We start from the raw sequence: 22,499 nt of genomic DNA, 5'->3' as shown, positions 1-22,499 counted from the left end.
TAGTGACTGTATTTTGTAGGCAAATGCAGCAGTCCATCCCACAAACGGCCAAAAAGTGAATGACTAGTGACTTTATCAGGGGGATTGTTGGCCAGGACACCAGGAAAAACTTCTTTTTGGTTTGAGTAGTACAATGGTAGCTTTAACATCCACCTGAACAGACCAGAACTTCAATTTAACATGTCATCCAAAGGAAGGCACCTCCAACAATGCGAAGCACCTCCAGCAATGCACCGGAGTGTCAGCTTAGACTGTTAGTTCAAAGTCCTGACATGGGGCTTGACCCCACACAACCTTCACACGCAGAGGCAAGAGTCTTACCAACTGAGTCAGCGGATGCACAAACAACTTGGATGTGGACATAGGAGGGGTTGTGTCGAAATTTGATGATAGTTCAGTGGTTTGCAAATGGTGAGAATGATTGTGTAAGATATTAGCAGGAAATTTACAGTTTAGAGAAGTGATGGTTGGACAAGTGGCCAACATCATTTAACGCAGATAAGTGTGTTATTCTGCATTTCAAGAAAAGGATAGGGAGTGGAATTATAGAATTAAGGTAAAATAATAATAATAATAATCTTTCCATTCGATATATTGTCTTATCACATTGTTGAGACACCTCAAAGCGCTTCACAGAATATACTGTAAAGTGAATTGACTGTGTATTTTATGGGTGAAACGCGGCAGCCAATTGCACACAGCAGAGTGCCACAAACCGTTATCATTACGATTATTTTTTGAGGGATTATTATCTCTAGAAAGCGATCCGCCATTCGACAAACCACCAGGTTCCTATTTACTGCTGGGTAAACAGAGGCGTGTGGAGTAATAACAACAATAACAAAAAATATTTTTTTATAGCGCCTTTCATGTTGGAAGGACATCCCAAAGCATTGGATAGTCAGGAATTTGGAAGTGAGGAAACTTGTTTAAGGTTCCACCCAGCAATCAAACCCAGATCCTCTCACTTGTGAGATGAGCGCTTGAACCACTAAACTATGGAACTCCACTAAAACACTCAATGAAGTGGGATAACAGGGATAGGAAACTATGGAGAAGGCAAATGGGAGTGTGGGATTTATAAATAGAATCTAGATTATAAAAGTAGGAAAGTTATGTTGGAATTGTATAGGACATTGGTTACATCAAAGGTGGAATATTGTCTGTTCAGTTTTAAGCTCCTCATTACAGAAAGAATGTCACATAGATGGACAGCGCAGATTTACAAGAATAATACAGGAAATGAAAGCTCACACATGTTTATATGGTTACACATAACGATTCCTGGAAGGGGCGAACCCGTAAGCAAGTTTCCTTACTCCACCGCCTCTGTTTACCTTGCAGTAAATAGGAACCCAGTTGTTAGTCAATTGGCAAATCGCTTTTCGGGGGTAATAATCCCTCTGCCCCAAAACAAAAAATTGGGTCACTCGATCCGTGATAGTTTGTGGGAACACTGTCTGTGCGCAATTGGCTGCTGCATTTCACCCACAGAATACACACTTCACAATATATTCTGTGAAGTGCTTTGAGACAAATCCCACAATGGCATGCAAGGATTATTATAATTATGTCAAGAGAGGCTGGTTAAATCAGAGCTTTTTATAGTGTAGCAAAGGAGATGGGGAGGCTATATATAACAGTCTTTAAGATATCGAGGTGGCATGTCAAGTTAAATAGGGAAACCACTATTTCTTTAGTTGGGGGATTGGCAATGAGGAGGCATTATCTCAGGTTTATAATAATAATCGTTGCATTTGATATAGCACCTTATCGTGTCTTTCAGACATCTTAAAGCACTTCATGGGATATACTGTAAAGTGAATTGACTGTATATCTTTTGGGTGAAACGCAGCAGCCAATTGTGCACAGCACTGTCCCACAAACAGTCGTGGATTGACTGACCAATTTATTATTTTTTTAATTAGATTTTTTGAAGGAATTATTACCCCCGGAAAAGCGTCTTATGAAGGAATGTTTTGACTTAGACGGTAGTTGGTGTTTAATTCATTGTTGCAAGTGCCTCGCGAGGCTGCATCAATATAATCGTTCAAAAGGCAACTTGATAAAACCCCTGGGCAATAAAAGTATCAAGGTATCAAGGAGAGAGCGAGTGATAAGTAATCAAGTGCAATTTGGGAAAACAGGTGCCACTGACACAATGGTCTAAATGGCTCCCTCCTACGCAGAACATTTCTGTATTTCTATTATACTCTGCATCTTGGATCTCAATGCTATAGTGTATATTGTCTGGCTCAGTTGGTAGCACTCTTGCCTCTGAGTCAGAAGGTTGTGAGTTCCAGCCCTGTCTCAGGACGCTCCAGCACAGCATTTTGGCAGTGCCGCTTTGTTGGAGGTGCCGTCTTCAGATGAGACATTAAAACTGAAGCCCCTTTTGCCTATTCAGGTGGATGTTAAAGATCCCATGGCACTATTCGAAAGAAGAAGGGATTTTCTCCTGATGCCACATTCGCCAAAAAATACACAAAGTCACTGCACTTTACATTCATCCTGTGAACCACTTTGAGAAGTCCTCCTGACATGAAAGGAGCTGCACCAAATGTAAAGATTCTTATTGTTCCTCTTAGATTATATACTGAGTATGTATACTTCATTGGGTATCACAGTGTTCAAACGTATATTGGATTGTTTGTGCATAATTGGCTGCCGCATTTTGCCCACAAAATATGCAGTCAATTCACTTTACAGTATATCTTGTGAAGCGCTTTGAGACGTTGCGAAGACGTGATAAGGCGCTACATCAAATGCAAGGATTATTATTATCCACTGCATCACAGATCACAGATCAAACCTTGGGAACAATATTACTCTTTTCCCAAGGGCTATCAGTAGGCTCAAGAATATATGAATCAGCCTCCCTCCTAATATAAAACTCTTCATTGAGCCTATGCGATTGTATTTTACAATCCCCAAATCACAGAAGGTTTGGATGAAGAAGAACGTCTACAGAGAGACAGGTTGGGGAATGTCAGCATGTGGCTAGAGAGCTAACTAGCTAGCTACATATCTAACTAGCTACATAGATAACTACATAACGAACTAGCTAATTAACTAGCTACATAGCTAACTAGTTAACTAACTACATAACTAACTGGCTAACTAACTAGCTGATCGTTGCATTTGACGTAGTGCCTTTCACGTCAGGAGGACAAAGTGCATTTTTACCCAGGATTTACTGTGCTAAAGAAAAACATGCTCAGATTCGAGAGACAGTGAGTCAGTCTCAGGCAAGTGGAGCTCTACAGTTGAGATGGACTTTACCTAAGCAGAGTTGGTGCTAACGTCTTTACAGAGAAAGTTATACACTTGGAGAGGGTGCAGAGGAGATTTACCAGAATGGTACCAGCGATGAGGGACTTCAGTTATGTGGAGAGACTAGAGAAGCTGGGACTGTTCACCTTAGAGCAGAGAAGGTTCAGGGGAGATTCAATGGAGGTGTTCAAAATTCTGAGGGGATTTGATCGAATAAATAGGGCGAAACTGTTTCCACTGGTGGGTGGGTTGGTAACCAGGGGATGTAGATTTAAGATAATTGGCAAAAAAACCCAGAGGGGAGACGAAGAGACATTTTTTATATGAAGAGAGTTGTTACAGTCTGAAATGCACTACCTGAAAGGGTGGTGGAAACAGATTCGAAAGGGAATTGGATAGGTGCTTGAAAAGGAAAGTTTGCAATGATATGGGGAAGAGCGTGGGATTGATTGGATAGTTCTTCCAAAGAGCCGGCATAAACACAATGGACCAAATCGCCTCCTTCTTTGCTGTAATTTGCTATGATCTATAGTGGTGTGGGGGAGGCACAGGGTAAACTGGTGAAGCCAAGTCCAGAAAAGCATTAGTGAATATACAGGTGTGTGTGGGGGAGGGCACAGTGAGTGTGCAGGCGTGAGACACAGTAAGTGTGCAGGTGTGAGACGCAGTAAGTGTGCAGGTGTGAGACGCAGTGAGTGTGCAGGTGTGTCTGTGTATGTGCGTGTGTCTGTGTGTGATTCTGATGTTTATATCTGTGTGTATCTAATAATAATAATAATCCTTGCATTCGATATAGCACTTTTCAAGTCTTCGAGACGTCTCAAAGCGCTTCACAGAATAGACTATAAAGTGAATTGACCGTATATTTGTGGGTGAAACGCGGCAGCCAATTGCGAACAACAGTGTCCCCACAAAGAGTCGTGGATTGAAAATGACCAATTTATTATTGGGCTTTTTTGTTTTGATGGATTATTATCGGGCGTGTGGAGTAAGGAAACTTGCCCAAGGTTTCACACTTTCGGGAATCGAACCCAAGTCCCTCGCTTGTGAGGCGAGCACTCTAACCACTGAGCTACAGGACTCTGCATGTGATTGTGACGCATGTATCTATGTGCATATGTGTCATGGTCCTATGTGTTACTCTTGCTAATGTCCAGGGCAGAATCCTGCTCTCAAATGTTGTGAACAGCCCTAAGTTTCCCTGAGAGAAAGAGAGAGACAGAGAGAGAGAGAGAGAGAGGCTGGTGTGTGTCTAAAGTCTGCTGTTTGTGCTCCAGCCTTGCATGGAGAACATTGGATCATTGGAAACTCCAGCACAGTTTGTCCTGTTGTAAACCACTTCCCCACAATAGCAAGCGTAGTGGAATCCCAGCCACAGGAATTCATCCATTCTACCTACCAGCAGCCTGTTCAATTTAAAAACCACACGTCTTCCGATGCAGAGAGTAACGGAAATATAAACAAAGGCGGAAGCCAGAACTGCAATTAAAGGCAAAATACTCCTTAAAACTCCTGCTGTGCGCAATTGGCTGCTGAGTTACTCCCACAAAATACACGATCAATTCACTTTACAGTATCGTCTGTGAAGCGCTTTGAGACGTCTCGAAGGCGTGATAAGGCGCTATATCAAATGCGAGTATTAATATTATTATTATTTAATGTGGCGCCCATTTGTCAATTCCACTCACTATTTTAAGCAGCACCTCCCACCTTTTATGGGGAGTGCAGATAGGTTAACAAACACACAGAATGGGTACACGTTCTTTGAGACGCTCCCTTTAAACACAATCGGGAAAACGCTCCCGGGTGCAATACATACATGTTCCGCGCCCGCGCTCACCCTGATAGAACGCACCTGCCGATCACGGATGGTACCCCAATGTGGACTGTACACACACATGTTTACATAACAACACCCGGAAACATCTCAACACAAACCATACACATAACTAAACAACCCAACCAGTTCCATCCTTGTCACCGTGGCTGGTGTCCCGGCCGGGATTCTGTTCCCTTTACCTACAGGGAGCAGTTACACGGTGGGCTAGTCCCAGTTCTGCCACCCTTTTACAGGAGGGTGAGCCATTACCTCATTCCCTACTGCTCCCCACTTTACGGGTGATGGAGGAGGCGGGGGCAGAGATAGGCGAACATACATACATTTTCAGGATGCTTTTTGGTGGCACATCGAGCTTCCCTCAGTACATTACTAGATCCAGGTGAGTCTAGGTGTAGATGTGTGTGTGTGTGTGTGTGTATACGGGTCTGGTGTTGAATGATTGTATGTGTGTGTATTTAACAGGCACTTCCCTGCTTTTAAATTCCAGAATCTTTATAAAGATTAGCCTGACTGCGCTTCCCAGACAATGTCCTGCCGCCCATGTACTTCCGAGTATGTATTCCCCACTGTGTCCTGCTGTCTATGTGCTCCTGAACCTGTGTGCTAGAGTGATGTCTGACCTCTGTGCTGTGGGGATGCCTGAAATGAATACTCTGACCTCCTGCAGTTACTTTACTGTGTTGGGGTGGGGGGGGGGGGGGTGGAGAGGAGGGGGCTGTGGTGCAGTCCGGGGCGGGAAAGCCATGGGAGGCATTGTTTATAATATTCCTTCCATTTGGTATAACGCCTTATCACATCTTCGAGACGCCTCAAAGCACTTCATAGAATATACTGGCTAGTGGATTGTCTATATGTTTTTTGTGGGCGAAACGCGGCTGCCAAATGCACACAGCAGCGTCCCACAAACAGTCGTGCATTAAGTGACCAAATTAATTTTGGTGCTGTGATTAGCCGGGGGGGGGGGGGGGAGGGGAGCTGTGAGCTGAGCGGACAATTCCCCAGAAAAGTTCTCCCGCATGTGAATGTCTGTGCATTCTTCTGCCGGCCTCGCTGGAATGTGGAAATGCATTGGCAGCTCCTAGCGCCTCCTGCACTCAATTACCCTCTCATACAGGCTGCCATCCGCTGCCCGACATCTGTGCCCAGACTGTTACAGCTGTCCACAGCTGCCGTGGCACACGGCAGGGCAAGAAGCTGGTGTCTGCGGAGGACGAGGCAGTAATAGCAGTGACATCACCGGCAGTGGCCGGAGGTTTGTGATTGTAGGTTCAGCCCGGCTCCAGCCACATCCCACATCCTTTTTGCTGCCACCATCAGAGCTGTCTCCAACTCCCACACACCCTTCCCAAGACACCATCCTGTCAGTGCGGAAACTCCTTTTTACTAGATTCACAACAAGTGACGATAATGTTCCTAGTAAACTGCGGTCGGTGTGTGTGTATAGACGGGTCTGTTGGTGAATGATTATGTTTATGTCAAGAGGTTTGTATAAAAATAATCCTTGCATCTGATATTGTGTCTTATCACATTGTTCAAAATGTCTCAAAGGGCTTCACAGAATATATTGTAAACAACAACAACTTTGTCAAGTACCTAAGTGGATTGACTGTATTTTTTATATGTATGCAAGTAAGTTTGTTGTGTGTATTTGTATTAGTGTGTGTGTGTGTACGTGTATGTAACCAGGTGTGTATGTAGCCAGGTGTGTGTCCTTGCGTATGTTGGGTGTTTGTGTCCATGTGTGTTGAGTGTGGTGAGTTAGTTTTAAAGACTTTCCAAACCATTGCCTGTAGTTTGGCTGGGCTCCTGCTGTAATCTGGATCTAGTTTAAGGATTACCTCCTCAGTTCACCTCAGGTGTCAGCACAGTTCAGTTGGTAGCGCTCTCGCCTCTGAATCAGAAGGTTGTTGTTTAAGCACCACGTTGAGACTTTGAGCCCACAGTCCAGGCTGACACTCCTATGCAGTATTGGGGGAGCACTACATTGTCAGAGGTGCCGAACTTCGGACGAGATGTTAATCTGAAGTCCCCTCTGCCTGCCTGTTCAGGTGGACATTAAAGATCCCGCGGCACGATTCAAAAAGGAAAGGAAGTTTCGTCCGGTGTCCTAGCTGACAATTCCTGATATAAAATTGCTCGCTAGCTTTTTGGCTGTTTGTGGGACATTGCTGTGCGCAAACTGGCTGCCGTGTATGCCTGCAAATACACAATCACTACACTCGACAGTAAAATGCTGTGAAGTGCTTTGAGGCATCTCTGCCACGTGATAAGGCGCTGTATCAATTACACGGATTGTTATACTAACTTTCCCATCTCCCACCAGTTGGCCGGCACAGCCGTGCTCGCTGTCGCCCTGTGGCTCCGCTTTGACTCGAAGACAACTGCCATATTTGGAGCTGGACAGTGCCCCGCACACTTCTGTGTCGGTAAGTGAGTGAGTGAGCGAGCGAGTGAGCCTCAGCTTCTGCCAAGCAAACCTGAACAGGCAGGAAGAGGTTCATGACCACTGCTTCTCCCCTCCCTGTCTCCCCCTTCCCCTGTGGCGGGGTGGGGGGTGGGAGTGCGTGCTGTGACGGAGTGCCTGTTCCAGGTGGGTCAGTGCCTAGCGTCCCTCTCTGAGGTGGGCCTCTCTTAGTGAGTAGTAAGCAGAGTTGAAGGGACGGGAAGCTGATTGTGATGGTAGGTGGGAGGAGCGGGTTAGGGGTGCAGCATTCAGGAAGTTTTCCTTGTTTCCCAGAGTGACATAATTTCCTGATACACTGAGCAGTTTAACTGCCAGCTCCTAGTATCAGTCTCATGGCAGCCTTGTTATGCACGCACATATGCACAGCTCACGTGCCTTGAATTGGGCACGTGAGCTGTGCCCAATGGATAGCCCCTCCATGTGCAGTGAGAGCAGTAGGTCTCTCAGTCTGGGCTGGTCCACAATGAGCAGATCCAAGAGGAGGTGTTGAAATGAACATTCACAGAAACTCACGGGTTGAAACGTTAAACTAGGGTCCCGTCTGCCCGTTCAGATGGACGTTAAAGATCCCGCAATGTATAAGGATAAGGAAAGAGAAGGGAGTTTCTCTCTCGCAGACATAATATCTTGGCCAACAATCCTTCAAATACAATTTGAATTACTCACTTCACTCATTCACTGTTGAATCCTGTGAAGTGACATTGAAAGAGAGAATGATAATGAATAATCCTTGTTTTATACAGCGTCTTTCATGTCAGGAGGAAGTCTCAAAGCGCTTCACAGGATTCATTATCCTACAAACTGAATGACTGACTTTACCGCCTTTACCGCCAGATCCTCCCAACATGAAAGGCGCTATATCAAACACAAGGATTAATCATTATCTTGTCTCTTTACTGTATCTGTCAGATTCCCATCTCCTGTCAGGACGTTTTTACAATAGTAATCCGGCTAAACAAGGTCAGAGCGATGTTCCAGAAGTCTGGCCTGTTTAATACAGATGTGTATGACTGTGGGATTCGCTGTTTGCTAACCCTTTCACCCTTCCCGCATCACTCTCTCGCTCTGTGTTCGTAACAACAGCAACAGTTTGCCCGTCACATCATGCCCTTTACATGGGATAGTGTCTTGGAGCATGTTTGTACTGGAAAGATTGTGAGTTCGAGCCCCACATCGAGGATCGAGCTCCCAATCTAGGCTGATATTCCAGGCCAGTCCTGCAGGAATGATGGATTGTCGGAAGTGCCTGTTTAGGTGCACATTAAAGATCCTGCATCGATATTGGAACTGAGAAGAGAGTTTGAGATGTTTTGCTGTGATAAATTACAATTCTCTACCCTCTCTCTCTCTCTCCCTGTCTCTCTGTCCCTTTCTCACCTGTTATCTGACTCTCCCTCAGAAAGTGTTAAGCTACCGAGGGGCTGGGGAGGGGGCGGATGGTGGAGGACTTGGGGTGTACGAGGGTCGGACCTGGAAAGGAGGGGAAGGGAAGCTAGGCGCCAGTCCTTGAGGGGAGTGAGAGTTGTGCCCTACAGTGTGTGTGTTGGGGCTGGGGGGGGGTGGGCAGGGGGAGTAAAGGTTGGGCCCTGGAAATGGTAAGAGCCAGGCCGTCTGTGAATGTTTTCCATAAATTCTCTGCTGCTGCTGCAGGAGATGGAACATTTTGTGGAGCAGCAGCTGCTGCGGATTTGGCCGTGAGCCCAGGAGAGCCTGAGCTTCCTGCCCCGCACTCTCGCACGTTAACCCTTCCCAGCTCTCGTACTTTCACCCTCCGGCATTATCCCTTCTCATCCCTCAAACTTTAACCATCCCCAGCCTTCACATATTAACGCTTCCCATCCCATGCATCTTCACTCTTTCTAGCCCTCGCACATTAACCCTTCTCCGTGCCTCACATAATAAGCTTTTTCCTAATTTCCGGACACATTAACTCTTCCCACACAGTGACACTTTATCCTTCCCAGCTCCTCAAAACCTGGTGTGTCGGACGGACGCTCTGCTCCGTGCTGATGAATGAATTGTGTGGGTTAGGGCGTTGCTGCTTCAGTAAACGCTCCTCACACTAGCTCCTGTGACGTATTGGTTAAAGCACTCGCCTTGCAAACAAGAGGACCTGGGTTTGATTCCCGGGCGGTGAGAAAACCTTAGGCGAGTTTCCTTACTCCACACGCCTCTGTTTACCTACAGTAAGTAGGAACCCGGTTGTTAGTCAATTGGCAGATTGCTTTTATGACCACTCTGTATGTAACGCTATGTAACTATGTCCAAACAGATGGAGGCAACAAAAAAAAAGTGCTAAATCAGCTGAGTTCAGCTCCCCAGAAGTCTATATGTATGTGATACTGAGTGTATCGTATACGTTCAGGTCACTGCAGTATGCGGAAGCTGCCCCGGTCCAAAGGCAGTGCAGAAGACAGACTCAAAGATAATTCCCCAAATCCTGTCTCCTATTGCCATCTAGTGGTGCCAATCGGTACATGTCACTTTCTCACATCGCCATTCATTATGCACACTGATTGTGTGAACTCTGCTCACACTTAGCCTGGCTCGAACCCAAGGCAGTTACTTCTCAGCACCAGCGCAGACAAATTATATGCAGATGTGAAAAGACAGTTCTTGTTTCCTAATTATATTCACGGCCTCGCTTCCTCCTACCTCTCCGACCTACTATCCCCCTACCTTCCTGCCCGTACCCTCCGTTCCTCTGGCTCCGGTCTGCTCCACATCCCCCGCCCCAACCGCCCTATCATCGGTGGTCGGGCCTTCAGCCTCTCAGCCCCGAGGCTCTGGAACTCTATCCCCAGTGCCTTCGCCGCCTCCTCCCTTTCCTCCTTCAAGGCCGGTCTCAAGACCTTTCTCTTTGACCGTGCCTTCAGCTCCCCTCTCGACTCTCTACCCCCTCCTCGCTCCCTCCCTTCCCTCCCCTCACCCTGACCATTTCCCCCCTCCTCGCTCCCTCCCTTCCCTCCCATCACCCTGACCATTTCCCCCCTCCTCGCTCCCTCCCTCCCTTCCCTCCCCTCACCCTGACCATTTCCTCTCTGCTCGGGTCCCAACCCAACTGTACAGCGCCTTGAGACGTTCTCCCGACGTGAAAGGCGCTCTATAAATGGAATCTTATTGTTGTTGTTGTTGTTGTAATGATCTAGACATGCAAGTAGGGTATCCAAATTCATGGATCATATTAAATAAGGAATTATATTCATACTTACTCAGTTCTCTGAGATGCTACCCTGCTTGAAGGGCACTACGAAGGTGCAAGTTATTGCTGTTGTAATAATCCTTGCATTTGGTATGACGTCTTTCACGTTGGGAGGAAGTGTCAAAGCACTTCACAGGATACACTGTAAGGTGTAGTGACTGTAGTTTATAGGCAAAGTGACAAAGAGAGCAGAGGGTGAAATGGTGTACATAGTGCACACAGGTTAGTAGAGTCGGCATATTTGTGGAAAATGGAATTTAATGTCAAGTAGTTGGGAAGAAGACAAAAAGGATAGAAATGTAACTCAAGTGGTCGAATTCTCAATAGAGTGGACAAATTGTGGACCTAAGATACAAATATATAGTTCTTTTCAAAAATGGAATCACAGATGGAAAACCTTTAGAGGGCAAACAAGATTCTGAGTTTTATCTACTATAATTCATTTCAAAGCAGGGAAATTCTACATCTTTACAAGACAGTGGTTAGGCCACAGATGGAATAGTGCACACAGTTTTGAACTCCGCAAAGACTCTCTCTGTTGTAGCAGAGAAGACTGAGACATGACGCGATACAACAACTTGCATTTATATAGCGCCCTTCACTTGGTGTAGTGTCCTGGAGCGCTGTGTCAAAGAAGTGTCAAAGTTAATTAAAGTTTTTGAGAGGATGGATTTTGAGGAGTTATTTCCACTGGTAAGTGATTTGATTCTTACCAGGAGTGTGAAAGTCTTTTTCCTCCCAGAAAATTGTGAGAGTGTGGAATGATTTGCCAGTAGTGATCGTCTCCCCATCCCTATATATGTGAATATATTAGATTGTACCATCATATACCTCAGTGTTTTAATGTGCATTGGATTGTAAACTGCGGACTCAAAATTACGTCTTCATAGTTGTAAAGGTAATGAAGGATTTTAGAAAGTGAAAAATTCTTCCTGTCTGCCTCTAATACAAGGCTACTTCTCCCTTTCTCCGACACCAGACTTCTCTTATCTGTCTCTCGATTCTCTCCCACCAACTCTTCTATCTCTCGGTCTGTGTCTTTCTCTTTGTATCTCGCTCTCCCTATTGATAGTTTCTGCTGTCCTGTGCAGCCTGTAGCTGAGGTGCTTCAGTCTGACTTCCGGCTCTTCCTCGCTTCCAGGCATCTACATCTTGATGGGAGTGGGTGCGGTGATAATGATCATTGGGTTTTTCGGATGTTGTGGGGCAGTCCAGGAGTCCCAGTGCTTGTTGGGATCAGTGAGTACCAACTCTTCCTTCCTTCAGCTCCAAGCAGCAATAGCTGCAAAACCCTGTCCTCTCACCTTGGGAAAGCTCACCCTTATGAATAATAATAATAACGTCTAAAGCGCTTCACAGAATATACTGTAAAGTAAATTGACTTTATATTTTGTGAGTGAAACACTGCAGCGAATTGCACAGCAGCGTCCCACAAACAGTCGTGGATTGAGTGACCAAATTATTATTAGTTTTGAAGAAGAAATTATTACCCACGGAAAATTGATCCACCAATCAATTAACAACAGAGTTCCTAGTTACTGTTAGGTAAACAGTGACTTGTGGAGTAAGGAAATTTGCCCAACATTTTGCCCTGCCGGGAATCGAAGTCTCTCGCTTGCGAGGCGAGTGCTCTAACCACTGAGCTACAGGACTACACATGGGGTGGGGTGGGATGGAGTATGAGGGTGGGAATGGAGAATGGAGGCACTCATTTGTGGGGGTAGGGGCTGAGACGTAAATCGTGGGGTGGGAGCAGGGTTGGGGGATGGGGGTGGGGGTAGGGCAGTGTCTGGGCTGCGCTAACACTGACCTCTCTCCACCTGTTTTCCAGTTTTTCGCCTGTCTTCTGGTGATATTCGCTGCTGAAATCACCGCTGGAGTTTGGGGTTTCCTGAACAAGGAGCAGGTGTGAGATGCAAACAGAGGAAGGAGTTAGTGACACCCGTATCTGGAGCTAGTTGCTGTGCAGGGGCAGAGACCAGAAGCAATCCCAGCGCGCTCCTTGTGTGTGGGTGCTGTTCACCGCAGGACTGGTCGATGTGTCTTGGGAGTCGCTGTGTAACTGATTGCTATGCACAAGGACAGACTCTAATGAGTGGTTGTACAGGGTGTTCACAAAGTCCTGTTACCCCCAACTGTTTAACTGTAGTTAGACATCCAGAAGATCGGTCGGGGTGTGTGTGTGTGTGTGTGAGAGAGAGAGAGAGAGAGAGTCAGCGCCATCATTTTCATAGTGTTTAATGATCCATCGCCATGTTCAAGTGCCACATTTTCCGTAACATGGATTGAGTGAGCGAGCGAGTGAGTGGGTGGGAAGTTACTGGTATCAGACACTGTTACACTCGACTCGTTTGCAACAGAGAATAAAAATTCATTCTGAGGGGGGGGGGAAAACAAGGGGTAACAGGACTTTGTGGACACCCCGTACAGAGGGTGTAACCGGTTGCTGTGCTGTGTTCTTTGATGCATGTCCTGTAACACACACTGGTAATCACTCTCCCCTGGTAATGACTCTCCCCTGGTAATCACTCTCCCTGGTAATCACTCTCCCCTGGTAATCACTCTCCCCTGGTAATCACTCTCCCCTGGTAATCACTCTCCCCTGGTAATCCGTACCGTTACTGTTTGCAGATAATTGATACGATGAAGTCATACTATAAAGCAGAGTCGGAAAAAGTCAAGAAGGAATCAAAAAGCAACATCACAATTGTGACGATCCACAAAGTGGTGAGTACACCTCTCTCCCCCAGTCCTGACTCCCGTGCCTTTTCTGGTTGGTTTGGGACTGGGGGTGAGGTAGCTTTGGGTTGGGGTTGAGTCGAGGGCTTTGTCGGGGCTGGATGGTGTGTTGCGGGTGACGTTCTCTCTCTCTCTCTTCCAGCTGAAGTGCTGCGGCACGGCCAATGAATCTTTCATTTGTCCCGCTGAGCAGCAGTCCGAGGTGAGTCTCCATTCAGCGTTGGCCCACTTTCTGTTCAGTCTTTGTAACTGTGTCAGCTGTGTGTGTCTGTGTGTCAGTATGTGTGTGTGTGTCATTTATTGTGTGTGTCAGTATGTGTGTGTGTGTGTGTGTCTGTATGTCAGTATGTGTGTGTGTCATTTATTGTGTGAGTCAGTATGTGTGTGACATTGTGTGAGTCAGTATGTGTGTGTGTGTCAGTATGTGTGTCCGTGAGTCAGTATGTGTGTGTGTGTGTGTGTGTGTGTGTGTGACATTGTGTGTGTCAGTATGTGTGTCCGTGAGTCAGTATGTGTGTCTGTGTCTGTATGTCAGTATGTGTGTGTGTCATTTATTGTGTGAGTCAGTGTGTGTGTGACATTGTGTGAGTCAGTATGTGTGTGTGTGTGTGTGTCAGTATGTGTGTGTGTGTGACATTGTGTGTGTCAGTTTGTGTGTCTGTGAGTCAGTTTGTGTGTCTGTGAGTCAGTATGTGTGTGTGTGTGTCAGTATGTGTGTCTGGTGTCAGTATGTATGTGTGTGTCATTGTGTGTGTGTCATTGTGACATTGTGAGTGTTAGTGTGTGTGTCAGTGTGTGCATTATCAAAGCACTCTTTATTCAGGCCTCTCCTGCAGGGTGATGCAGCTGCTCAGTGTCTGTGTGGCACAGCGCTTGGCTCTGCCACTGTTAAGCCCTCCGAGAATAAATTGCGTGAAGAGCACTATATAAACGCAAATTGTTGTTGTTGTGGTCGTACTCTGCTCCTGCTGAGCTGTACTCCTCTCCCCGCAGGACTGCATCCTGAAACTGGACGAGTTCTTCAGGTCGAAGCTATACATCATCGGGATTATGGGAATCACGATTGCTGGAGTCATGGTGAGCAGGGAGTAACCTCGGGAACCTCAGGAGCTGAGTGGATGATTCCCTGAAACCAGTGACTGATCTGCCCATCCAAGTCCTGCCAATAAGCCAGTTCTCTTTTGAACAATTCTATTGATTCGAGTGGCCTCAGTAGTCACTTATGATCATAAATCTCAAACCCTAGCAATCCTGTGAGTGAAGGAATTCCTCCTTACCTGTCCCCTAATTTGCCTAACAATCCTGTAACTATTGTCCTGGTCGATCAGTCGATTGGCGGATTGCTATCGGCGGTTATTAATCACTCAAAAAAAAAAAAAAAATTGGTTCAATCGATCCATGACTGCTTGTGGGTCATTGCTGTGTGCAATTGGCTGACGCATTTCAAATGTGTCAACGACATGATAAGGCGCTATATCAAATGCAAGGATTATTATTATTATATGAATGTAAATTGCAGTTGAACCTTGATGGGACAATTTATGGCAGGAATCTTTGATGAGCCTCGCTGTCTTTTACCCACAGATTTTCGGAATGATCTTCAGTATGGTTTTGTGCTGTGCCATCCGCAACTCCCAGTATGTAATGTGACAGTGCATCCCGCTCTGCTCCAGCCCATCCCAGCTTGACTGCCACATGCACTCTCTATCTCCATCTCTCTCTGTCTCCAGCTGCTCCCCAGCTGTGAGCAGCACTCTCCAACCAGTCTCGGGAACACTGGGAATCACACACGGACAGTTTCCCTGCTTTTTATTTGATTATCTGCAAATTATTTCTATTTTATGTATTTAATAGATGCTTAAAGGCGGTGGCTGTGTATTGTGGACAGGCTGCCCTGTCCTGCCAAGCTTCCGATTTCTCATTCTGTCAACAGTTATATTTGAGAGGACATAGTTTAAAGCCAGACATGGAGCGGGGGAAGGTTGAGGGGAGTAATGTCGGCTGGTACCGATGTCTAGTCATTGACTCATCGACTGCCTCTTCATTAACCTGATACCAGGCTTACATTCACACCACACTGTGCACCAGTGTTCACTGGTGTTCGCCATCAGATTCTGTGGAGTCCTGCAGCTCAGTGTTTAGAGCACTCGCCTCGCAAGCGAGAGACCTGGGTTCTATTCCCAGCAGGGTGAAACGTTGGCCTTGTTTCCTTACTCCACACGCCTCTGTTTACCTCGCAGTAAATAGGAACCCGGTTGTTAGTCGATTGGCGGATCGCTTTTCCGGGATAATAATCATTCAATAAAAAACAATAATAATTTGGTCACTTCAGTCTACGACTGTTTGTAGGACACTGCTGTGCATAATTGGCTGCAGCGTTTCGCCCACAATTATACAGTCAATTCACTTTACAGTATATTCTGTGAAGCGCTTTCAGACGTCTAGAAGACGTGAAAAGCGCTATATCAAATGCAAGGATTATTAAATTATTATTGTTCTCTTCTGTGTCAACCCAGATTCTAAAGGATCGTAACCTCAGCAAAACTCCTAATTAATCATTCAGAACCCCTTCCACTCCCTTCCCTTTATCTCAGTCACATTCACCTAGCATTTGAGAACAGGTCAGATTACAGCTGTAACTCTCCTGTAAATATCGTACTGATTTCGCTCTTAATAAAAGATCTGCCAACATTGATTTGAATCAGAATTGTACTTTGTCTGGCACTGGCACTCACTGTTTCTCTCTCAGCCCCACCTTTTGCCTTTCTCTTTGAATGACTCGGTCAGTGAATCTCTCATTATCTGTCTCACCAATAGTCGATCTTTCTCTGTGCCTTCTCTCTCTTTCTCTTTCACTCTCTGTTTCTCTTTGTCTCTCTCAATGGTTCTTTGTGGTGACTAGGGATGAATTAGCTGGAGAAGTCTGGACCCTTGTCCCCTCCACTTGACCATCAGCGGCTGTGCTTTCAAACACAATACACCCCAACTCTGGAACTCCCTGCCTCAGACCCTTCACTTTGTCCCCTCTTTGCCAGTATGTAGAATGCACCTGAAGACCATCCTTTTCGACCGAGTCTACAGTCCCTTCCCCTCTCTCCCCGACTCGTCGTCAATCTCAACCACTTATTAATCTTTCCGAGAAGCGTCCCCACGTGAAGTGCGCTATATACGTTTTTGTTGTCGTTCTACCAGTGGGATCTGTGAGGGTGGGAATAGTTCACGATTTAGTTCCTCTGAATTTAGCTCTTCTCAATGTATATACAAACTGAATTTGGGTATAGGGGGCACGATATCAACATTTTTAGACAAATTAGGAAGTATAGCTATTTATGGGATAAAGTCATTGGTCAGGCTGTAGTTGGAATACTGGAGTACCATTTGTGGTGTAACTTAGGTTATGCTGGTGTAAACCAACAGATGGTGATGTCCCTCCGGGTAAGTGGCTTTTGGGAACGTTCCTGGAGAACAGGTGCATTAATTCCCCACGTTTCTGTTGGTTGAGAACAATACCAATAGCAACTAATGACCTTCAAGCGGAGGCAATGTGCTGTTCACACCTAATAATTATTATAATAATGGTAATTATTAATAATTATTAATAATCTCTGTTTACCTAGCAGTAAATAGGAACCCGGTTGTTCTTCAGTGGGTAATAATCCTTCAAAAAAATAATAATAATAATTTGGTCACTCCATCCACAACTGTTTAGGGGCAACTGCTGTGGGCAATTGGCTGCCGCGTTTCACCCACAAAATTGAGACTTGTCAACGATGTGATGAGGTGCTATATCAAATGTAGGAATTACTATTACATATACTGCAATCTGTTCTGTGTTTAGCTCCCAGGCAGAGTGATGCTCGCGCTGGGCCAGTCAAACACTGATGGGCCTCTGTGTGTTTTGTGAGCTGTCAGACTGCCACCCAGTGTTTGAAGTGCTGAGGACAGTGCTGGCCTGTGTACAGGGAAACCGAGCCTTCATTCAGCACCTTGCAATATCGCAGAGACAGCATAGGGCAGCTGTCTGTATCTGGCATCTCAGCCAGACCCGCGATGAACTGACTTTGTGTTGGAAAGGTGTAAGCACGATGTGAACACAAACAGCTTGAGCCTTTGTAGCCACAAAGTGACCTTTCCAATGAGGTGCGGAGAGACACCACCGGCTCTTAAACACAGAAACCATTGAGCTGTTTACCAGGATTCAGATACTCGAGAAATAAGGAGATTAAAAGATAGGGAAAGATCAGGTAAATGTTAAATATATAAACTAATGAAACGGTGAACCATCTCCTGTTCAACTCCTGCTCCTTAACACAACCTTCAAGTTAATCCAGTGATGTTAGTATCGAACATTTGAAAATCAAAGTTATAGTAGGGAATGAAGCCGTTAAAGATGGTGCAGGTTAGATACAGAGTAATGCTCCCTCTGTGCTGTTCCAACCACCACACCCTGGTCAAGTAAAGCTCAAGCTAATTGAACCAGTGCATACTCTTGGTGTCCCAGCACCTTGGGACGTTGTTCCGACGTGAAAGGTGCTGTAAAAGGTTTTAAGGGATGTAGGGATAAGGCAGGATTATGTTATTAGCTGGAGTTAAATTAGAAGATCAGCCATGATTGAATGGCGGACAGGCTCGAAGGGCTGAATGGCCTACTCCTGCTCCTACATATTATGTTAAACATAATTTGTTGTTGGTCGGTTTGTTTTGCTTCAAACCCTATGTCCAGTGCTTGACTCGGAATGTATTCTGTGTCCAGAATATCAATCCTCCAGTGCAGTTGATGCCCTCATCCATGCTTATGTCACCACGAACCTTAGCCTCCGCCCTCAATACACTCAAACACATACAAACTCTGAGGCTAGTAATCTCTCCTGCAGGAGGCCGTGTAAGCCCATTGCCTCCATACATGCTAAGCTCCTCTGGCTCCTAGGACTTCAATGGAACTGCTTCAAGACCTTTCAAATTTCTCCATGATCTTGCTCCATCTCCATTGGCATCTCCTCCAGTCCCTTTTCTCCCACCGTGCTCTCCATTCATCTGACTTTGGCCAACAATTGGTTTCTCACTCCCTCTGTCCCACCGATGATGGGCAGGAGTTCAGCCACTGTGCTCACTGGAACTCTCCCTAAATCCCTTCACCTCTACACCTCTCTCTCTCTCTCGCTCTGTGTCATCAAAACACTCTTTAAAAAACGTTCTTTGACAATGCTTTTGGTCGATGTTCTAATATGGGTCTTTCTAAGGTGAATGGTCTAAAACTGCACACAACGGCCACAGCCTAAACTGAAGGAAACTTCTATGCATTTGTGTAGTGTGGTTCGGACAGTCTTAAGTAAGGTGATGGGTTTCCCAGTTCTGATCAAACAATAATCCTTCATCCCAGTGACCTTTTTACTACTTTTAAATGTCCCAATTCCTTCTGTACCCTTTTAGACCAGCGTCTTTAATAATAATAGTTATTATTATTATTCGAATGCAAGGATTATTATTATTACAACCAAATAGCCAGCTGGTCTCTGGAGTGTTTGGTGTCCGAGTGCTTCGTTGTTGGAGTCAAAGACAGCAGTGTGTGTGTGTGTGTGTGCTGTGATCAGAGCTTGCTCCAACTTGCTGGCCTTTGCCTACCAACTTCTGCTGAAATGAGTTGTTATAAGATGTCACGAGTCCTGTGCAATGCATCACAGTGATGCCAGAGTGTTGTTTGTACAGAAACCCGGAGCTTATAAATGGCCCAGATCTCAGCAGTCAGTGTTCTGTACCTAGCCAGTGGATTGACAGCATGTTGTCACACTGGTTCTTCACTGCCCTGCTCTGGCTGTGGACGGACGGAGTCAGGCATAATAAGAGAGAAGCACAGAGATCTCCATCTGAAGAGAACGGTAGGTTTCCCTCCTCTTCTCACGCTCTCGATTTGTCTCTCCTCATTATCTATAGCTTTTCAAAGCTCCCTTAAATGATCATTCATTTCTACACTTGTCCAACTTTCGAGTCCCCCCTCTCTTCATCCGCAATCTCACTCTACAGCCATTCCCTAACCTCTATGTCCATTCCCTGACCTGTGGAGTCCTGCAGCATATTGATTAATGTGCTTGCCTTGCAAGCAAGATGACCCAGGCTGGGCGAAACCTTAGGCAACTTTCCTTACTCCCCACTCCTCTGTTTACCTAGCAGTAAGTAGGAACCCGCTTGTTGGTTGATTGGCGGATCGCCTTGCAGGTAAGATAATCCCTTCAAAAAAAGTAAATTAACAAAATAATAATTTGGTCACTCAATCCACAGCTGTTTGTGGGGCACTGCTGTGCGCAAAGGTTTGCTGCGTTTTGCCCACAAAAATATAGTCAATTCAATTTAGAATATATTCTGCGAAGCGCTTTGAGACGTCCCAATAACATGATGGGGCGCTATATCAAATGAAAGGATTATTATTGTTGTTATTATCATCATTAACAATCTCTTTGCCCATTCACGAACACTCTGTGCCTGTTACTTGACCTCTGCCTCATGGTGTTTGCCTTTTGCAGCCCCGCTCTGTCTCCCTGGCACTCAGTGTTCCTACCATGTGGCGCGTATCCAGAGCCCTAACTATCCACACAGCTACCCCGCCAACCAGGATGTTTATTGGTTCCTCAAGGTGACTAAAAATGTCAGTGTTGAGGGTGAGTATTGACTTTCCGGTCTGTAGCGATTCTTTGCTCTGAAGCTGGTCTCTTTGATATAAATACCCTGAGACTTTAATACCCCTAAATGCTTCTTAAACTCCTCCAATATCATCCCCAATACCCCCAACTCGATATCATCCTTAACCCCAGATCACACGCTTCCCCTTGCCTTCTGATAACAACAACAACTTGTATTTGTATAGCTCTCTTCACTCATTGTAGCGTCTCGGAGCACTTAACAGTGATAGAGCCTGACGCTGAGCCAGGGGGAGGTGACTGTAGCCATGGTCACAGAGGAAGGTCTTAAGGCGTGATCTGAAAAAGGGGAAGGAGGAGGCAACGCAGTAGGATTGAGGGAGAGAGTTCCCAAGTTTCAGAGCGTAGTGGCTGAAAGCACAGCTGCCGATGGTTGAATGGACGGGAGGGATAAGCCGGAGGCCTGAGTGGAGGTGGCGTGTGGTGGAAAGGGGAGTCAGCAGGTCAGAGAGGTAGTGAGGTGCCAGGGCATGAAGTGGTTTGTGGACGAGTGTGAGGATCCGTCCTGTGATAGGGAGCCAGTGGGGATGAGGAATGGTGTGATGGGGGTGAGTATACAGATGGTGGAGGTTTGAATTAGTTGGATTTTGTGGATTGTGGAGCTGGGGAGACTGGTGATCAGGCCACTGGAATAATCAAGGCAGGAGGTGACGAAAGCCAACTTAGCCACTGAGGTGCTTGATATTCATTACAAAATGAATTACACAGAAGTACTGAACTCCTGAGACAATCCCATTCTGGCGTCTGGAGCCTGTGGACTCTGACCTTCTCCATATCCCCCACCCGGCCAGCCCTAACTAGCCTAACACTAGTTTCCTGGTGTCCGTGACACATTACCTATCGCTGCCAGGAATTGTACAACATATCTTTGATCTGCAGCTGCCGTGTTCACTGTGGAGAAGTTCCAAGTGCAAGAGGGGCACGACTGGGTCACGCTGGGAGTCAGCAATCACATGGACAGAACCACAGTCCGCAAAGCCCTCTCGGGGATCCTGCAGCAGGGACAAACATACACCATTGACTTCTCCTTTGGCTCCCAAGTCTACGTGCATTTTCATTCGGACAACACCATCCAGGACACGGGATTCGTGCTCAGTTACAGACTGCGTGAGTCTACATTAGCAGCTCGGTCACGTATCCCCAAAGCAGAGACACACTGGCCCAAATTAGTCACACTGATTCACACTGTGGAGTCCTGTTGTGCGTTGGTTATAGGACTTACCTCGCAAGTGAGAGGACCTGGATTCGATTCTGGGCGAGGCGAAATCTTAGGCGACTTTCCTTAATCCACAAGGCTCTGTTTATCTAGCAGTAAGTAGAAACCTGGTTGTTAGTCGATTGGCGGATCACTTTCCGGGGGTAATAATCTCTTCAGATAAAAAAAATTATAATTTGGTCACTCAATCTACAACTTGTTTGTGGAACACCTAGCATCCATCTTGTGAGGGCTCAAACCAGTGCTTGTTGAATGTCGAACAACCAATACTAATTACCTCTCCCCCAAGAACTATCAACAACAACAAGATTGCATTTATAGAACGCCTTTCACGTCGGGAGGACGTCCCAAGGCGCTGGACAGTTGGGTCGGGACCCGAGTGGGGGAAACTGGTCAGGGTGAGGGGAGGGAAGGGAGGGAGCGAGGAGGGGGTAGAGAGTCGAGAGGGGAGGTGAAGGCACGGTTGAAGAGAAAGGTCTTGAGACCGGCCTTGAAGGGGGAAAGGGAGGAAGCGGCGAAGGCACTGGGGGATGAAGTTCCAGAGCCTCGGGGCTGAGAGGCTGAAAGCCCAGCCACCGATGGTAGGGCGGTTAGGGTAGGGGATGTGGAGCAGACCGGAGCCAGAGGAACGGAGGGTATGGGCAGGTACGTGGGGGGATAGTAGGTCGGAGAGGTAGGAGGGTGCAAGGCCGTGAATGGCCTTGTAGGTGAGGATGAGGATCTTGGATGATAGGTAATTGGGGTCTGCTTGGAGCGAATGGCATCAATGCTTGGCAACGGAATATGGGAATTGAGCCAGCCCTCTGTGACGGTCTCTCGTCCAGGTCCTGAGCTGGGTGGATTTGCATTATTCCAGGGCACTGCTGATGACAGCACAACCAGCTTGGCTCATCGGCGGGATCTGGAGGGGCAGACCAGTCTGAGGGGCAGAGAGTCATCCCACTCAACTCCTGTTAACTCTGTAAATCAAAACCCTAACGGGTAGCATGATCCTACCTGGACAAGCAGCAGGAAAGCTTGCCAGACAGCAGTATTAATGCCAAGCTATGCAGTTTAGCTGGTTTAGCAGTACA

At 46.4% G+C, this 22,499-nt stretch overlaps 1 protein-coding gene across 1 annotated transcript in view; it reads left to right on the top strand.

Moving 5' to 3' along the window:
• The window catches only part of LOC103179078 (CD9 antigen), an 18,776-nt gene extending 3,098 nt beyond the window's left edge, over positions 1-15,678 (top strand). Inside the window, exons 2-8 of the mRNA XM_007894162.2 lie at positions 7,437-7,539; positions 11,921-12,018; positions 12,611-12,685; positions 13,411-13,506; positions 13,661-13,720; positions 14,512-14,595; positions 15,103-15,678. Of these exons, the coding sequence (XP_007892353.1) occupies positions 7,437-7,539; positions 11,921-12,018; positions 12,611-12,685; positions 13,411-13,506; positions 13,661-13,720; positions 14,512-14,595; positions 15,103-15,168 (582 nt within the window). The 3' untranslated portion in view covers positions 15,169-15,678. The remainder of the gene's footprint in view (positions 1-7,436; positions 7,540-11,920; positions 12,019-12,610; positions 12,686-13,410; positions 13,507-13,660; positions 13,721-14,511; positions 14,596-15,102) is intronic.
• The last annotated feature ends 6,821 nt before the right edge of the window (positions 15,679-22,499 follow it).

The sequence above is a fragment of the Callorhinchus milii genome, unplaced genomic scaffold, assembly GCF_018977255.1.
Source record: "Callorhinchus milii isolate IMCB2004 unplaced genomic scaffold, IMCB_Cmil_1.0 Scaffold19, whole genome shotgun sequence".
Taxonomy (NCBI): Eukaryota; Metazoa; Chordata; class Chondrichthyes; order Chimaeriformes; family Callorhinchidae; genus Callorhinchus; species Callorhinchus milii.
This window is presented reverse-complemented; position numbering and strand designations above follow the sequence as displayed.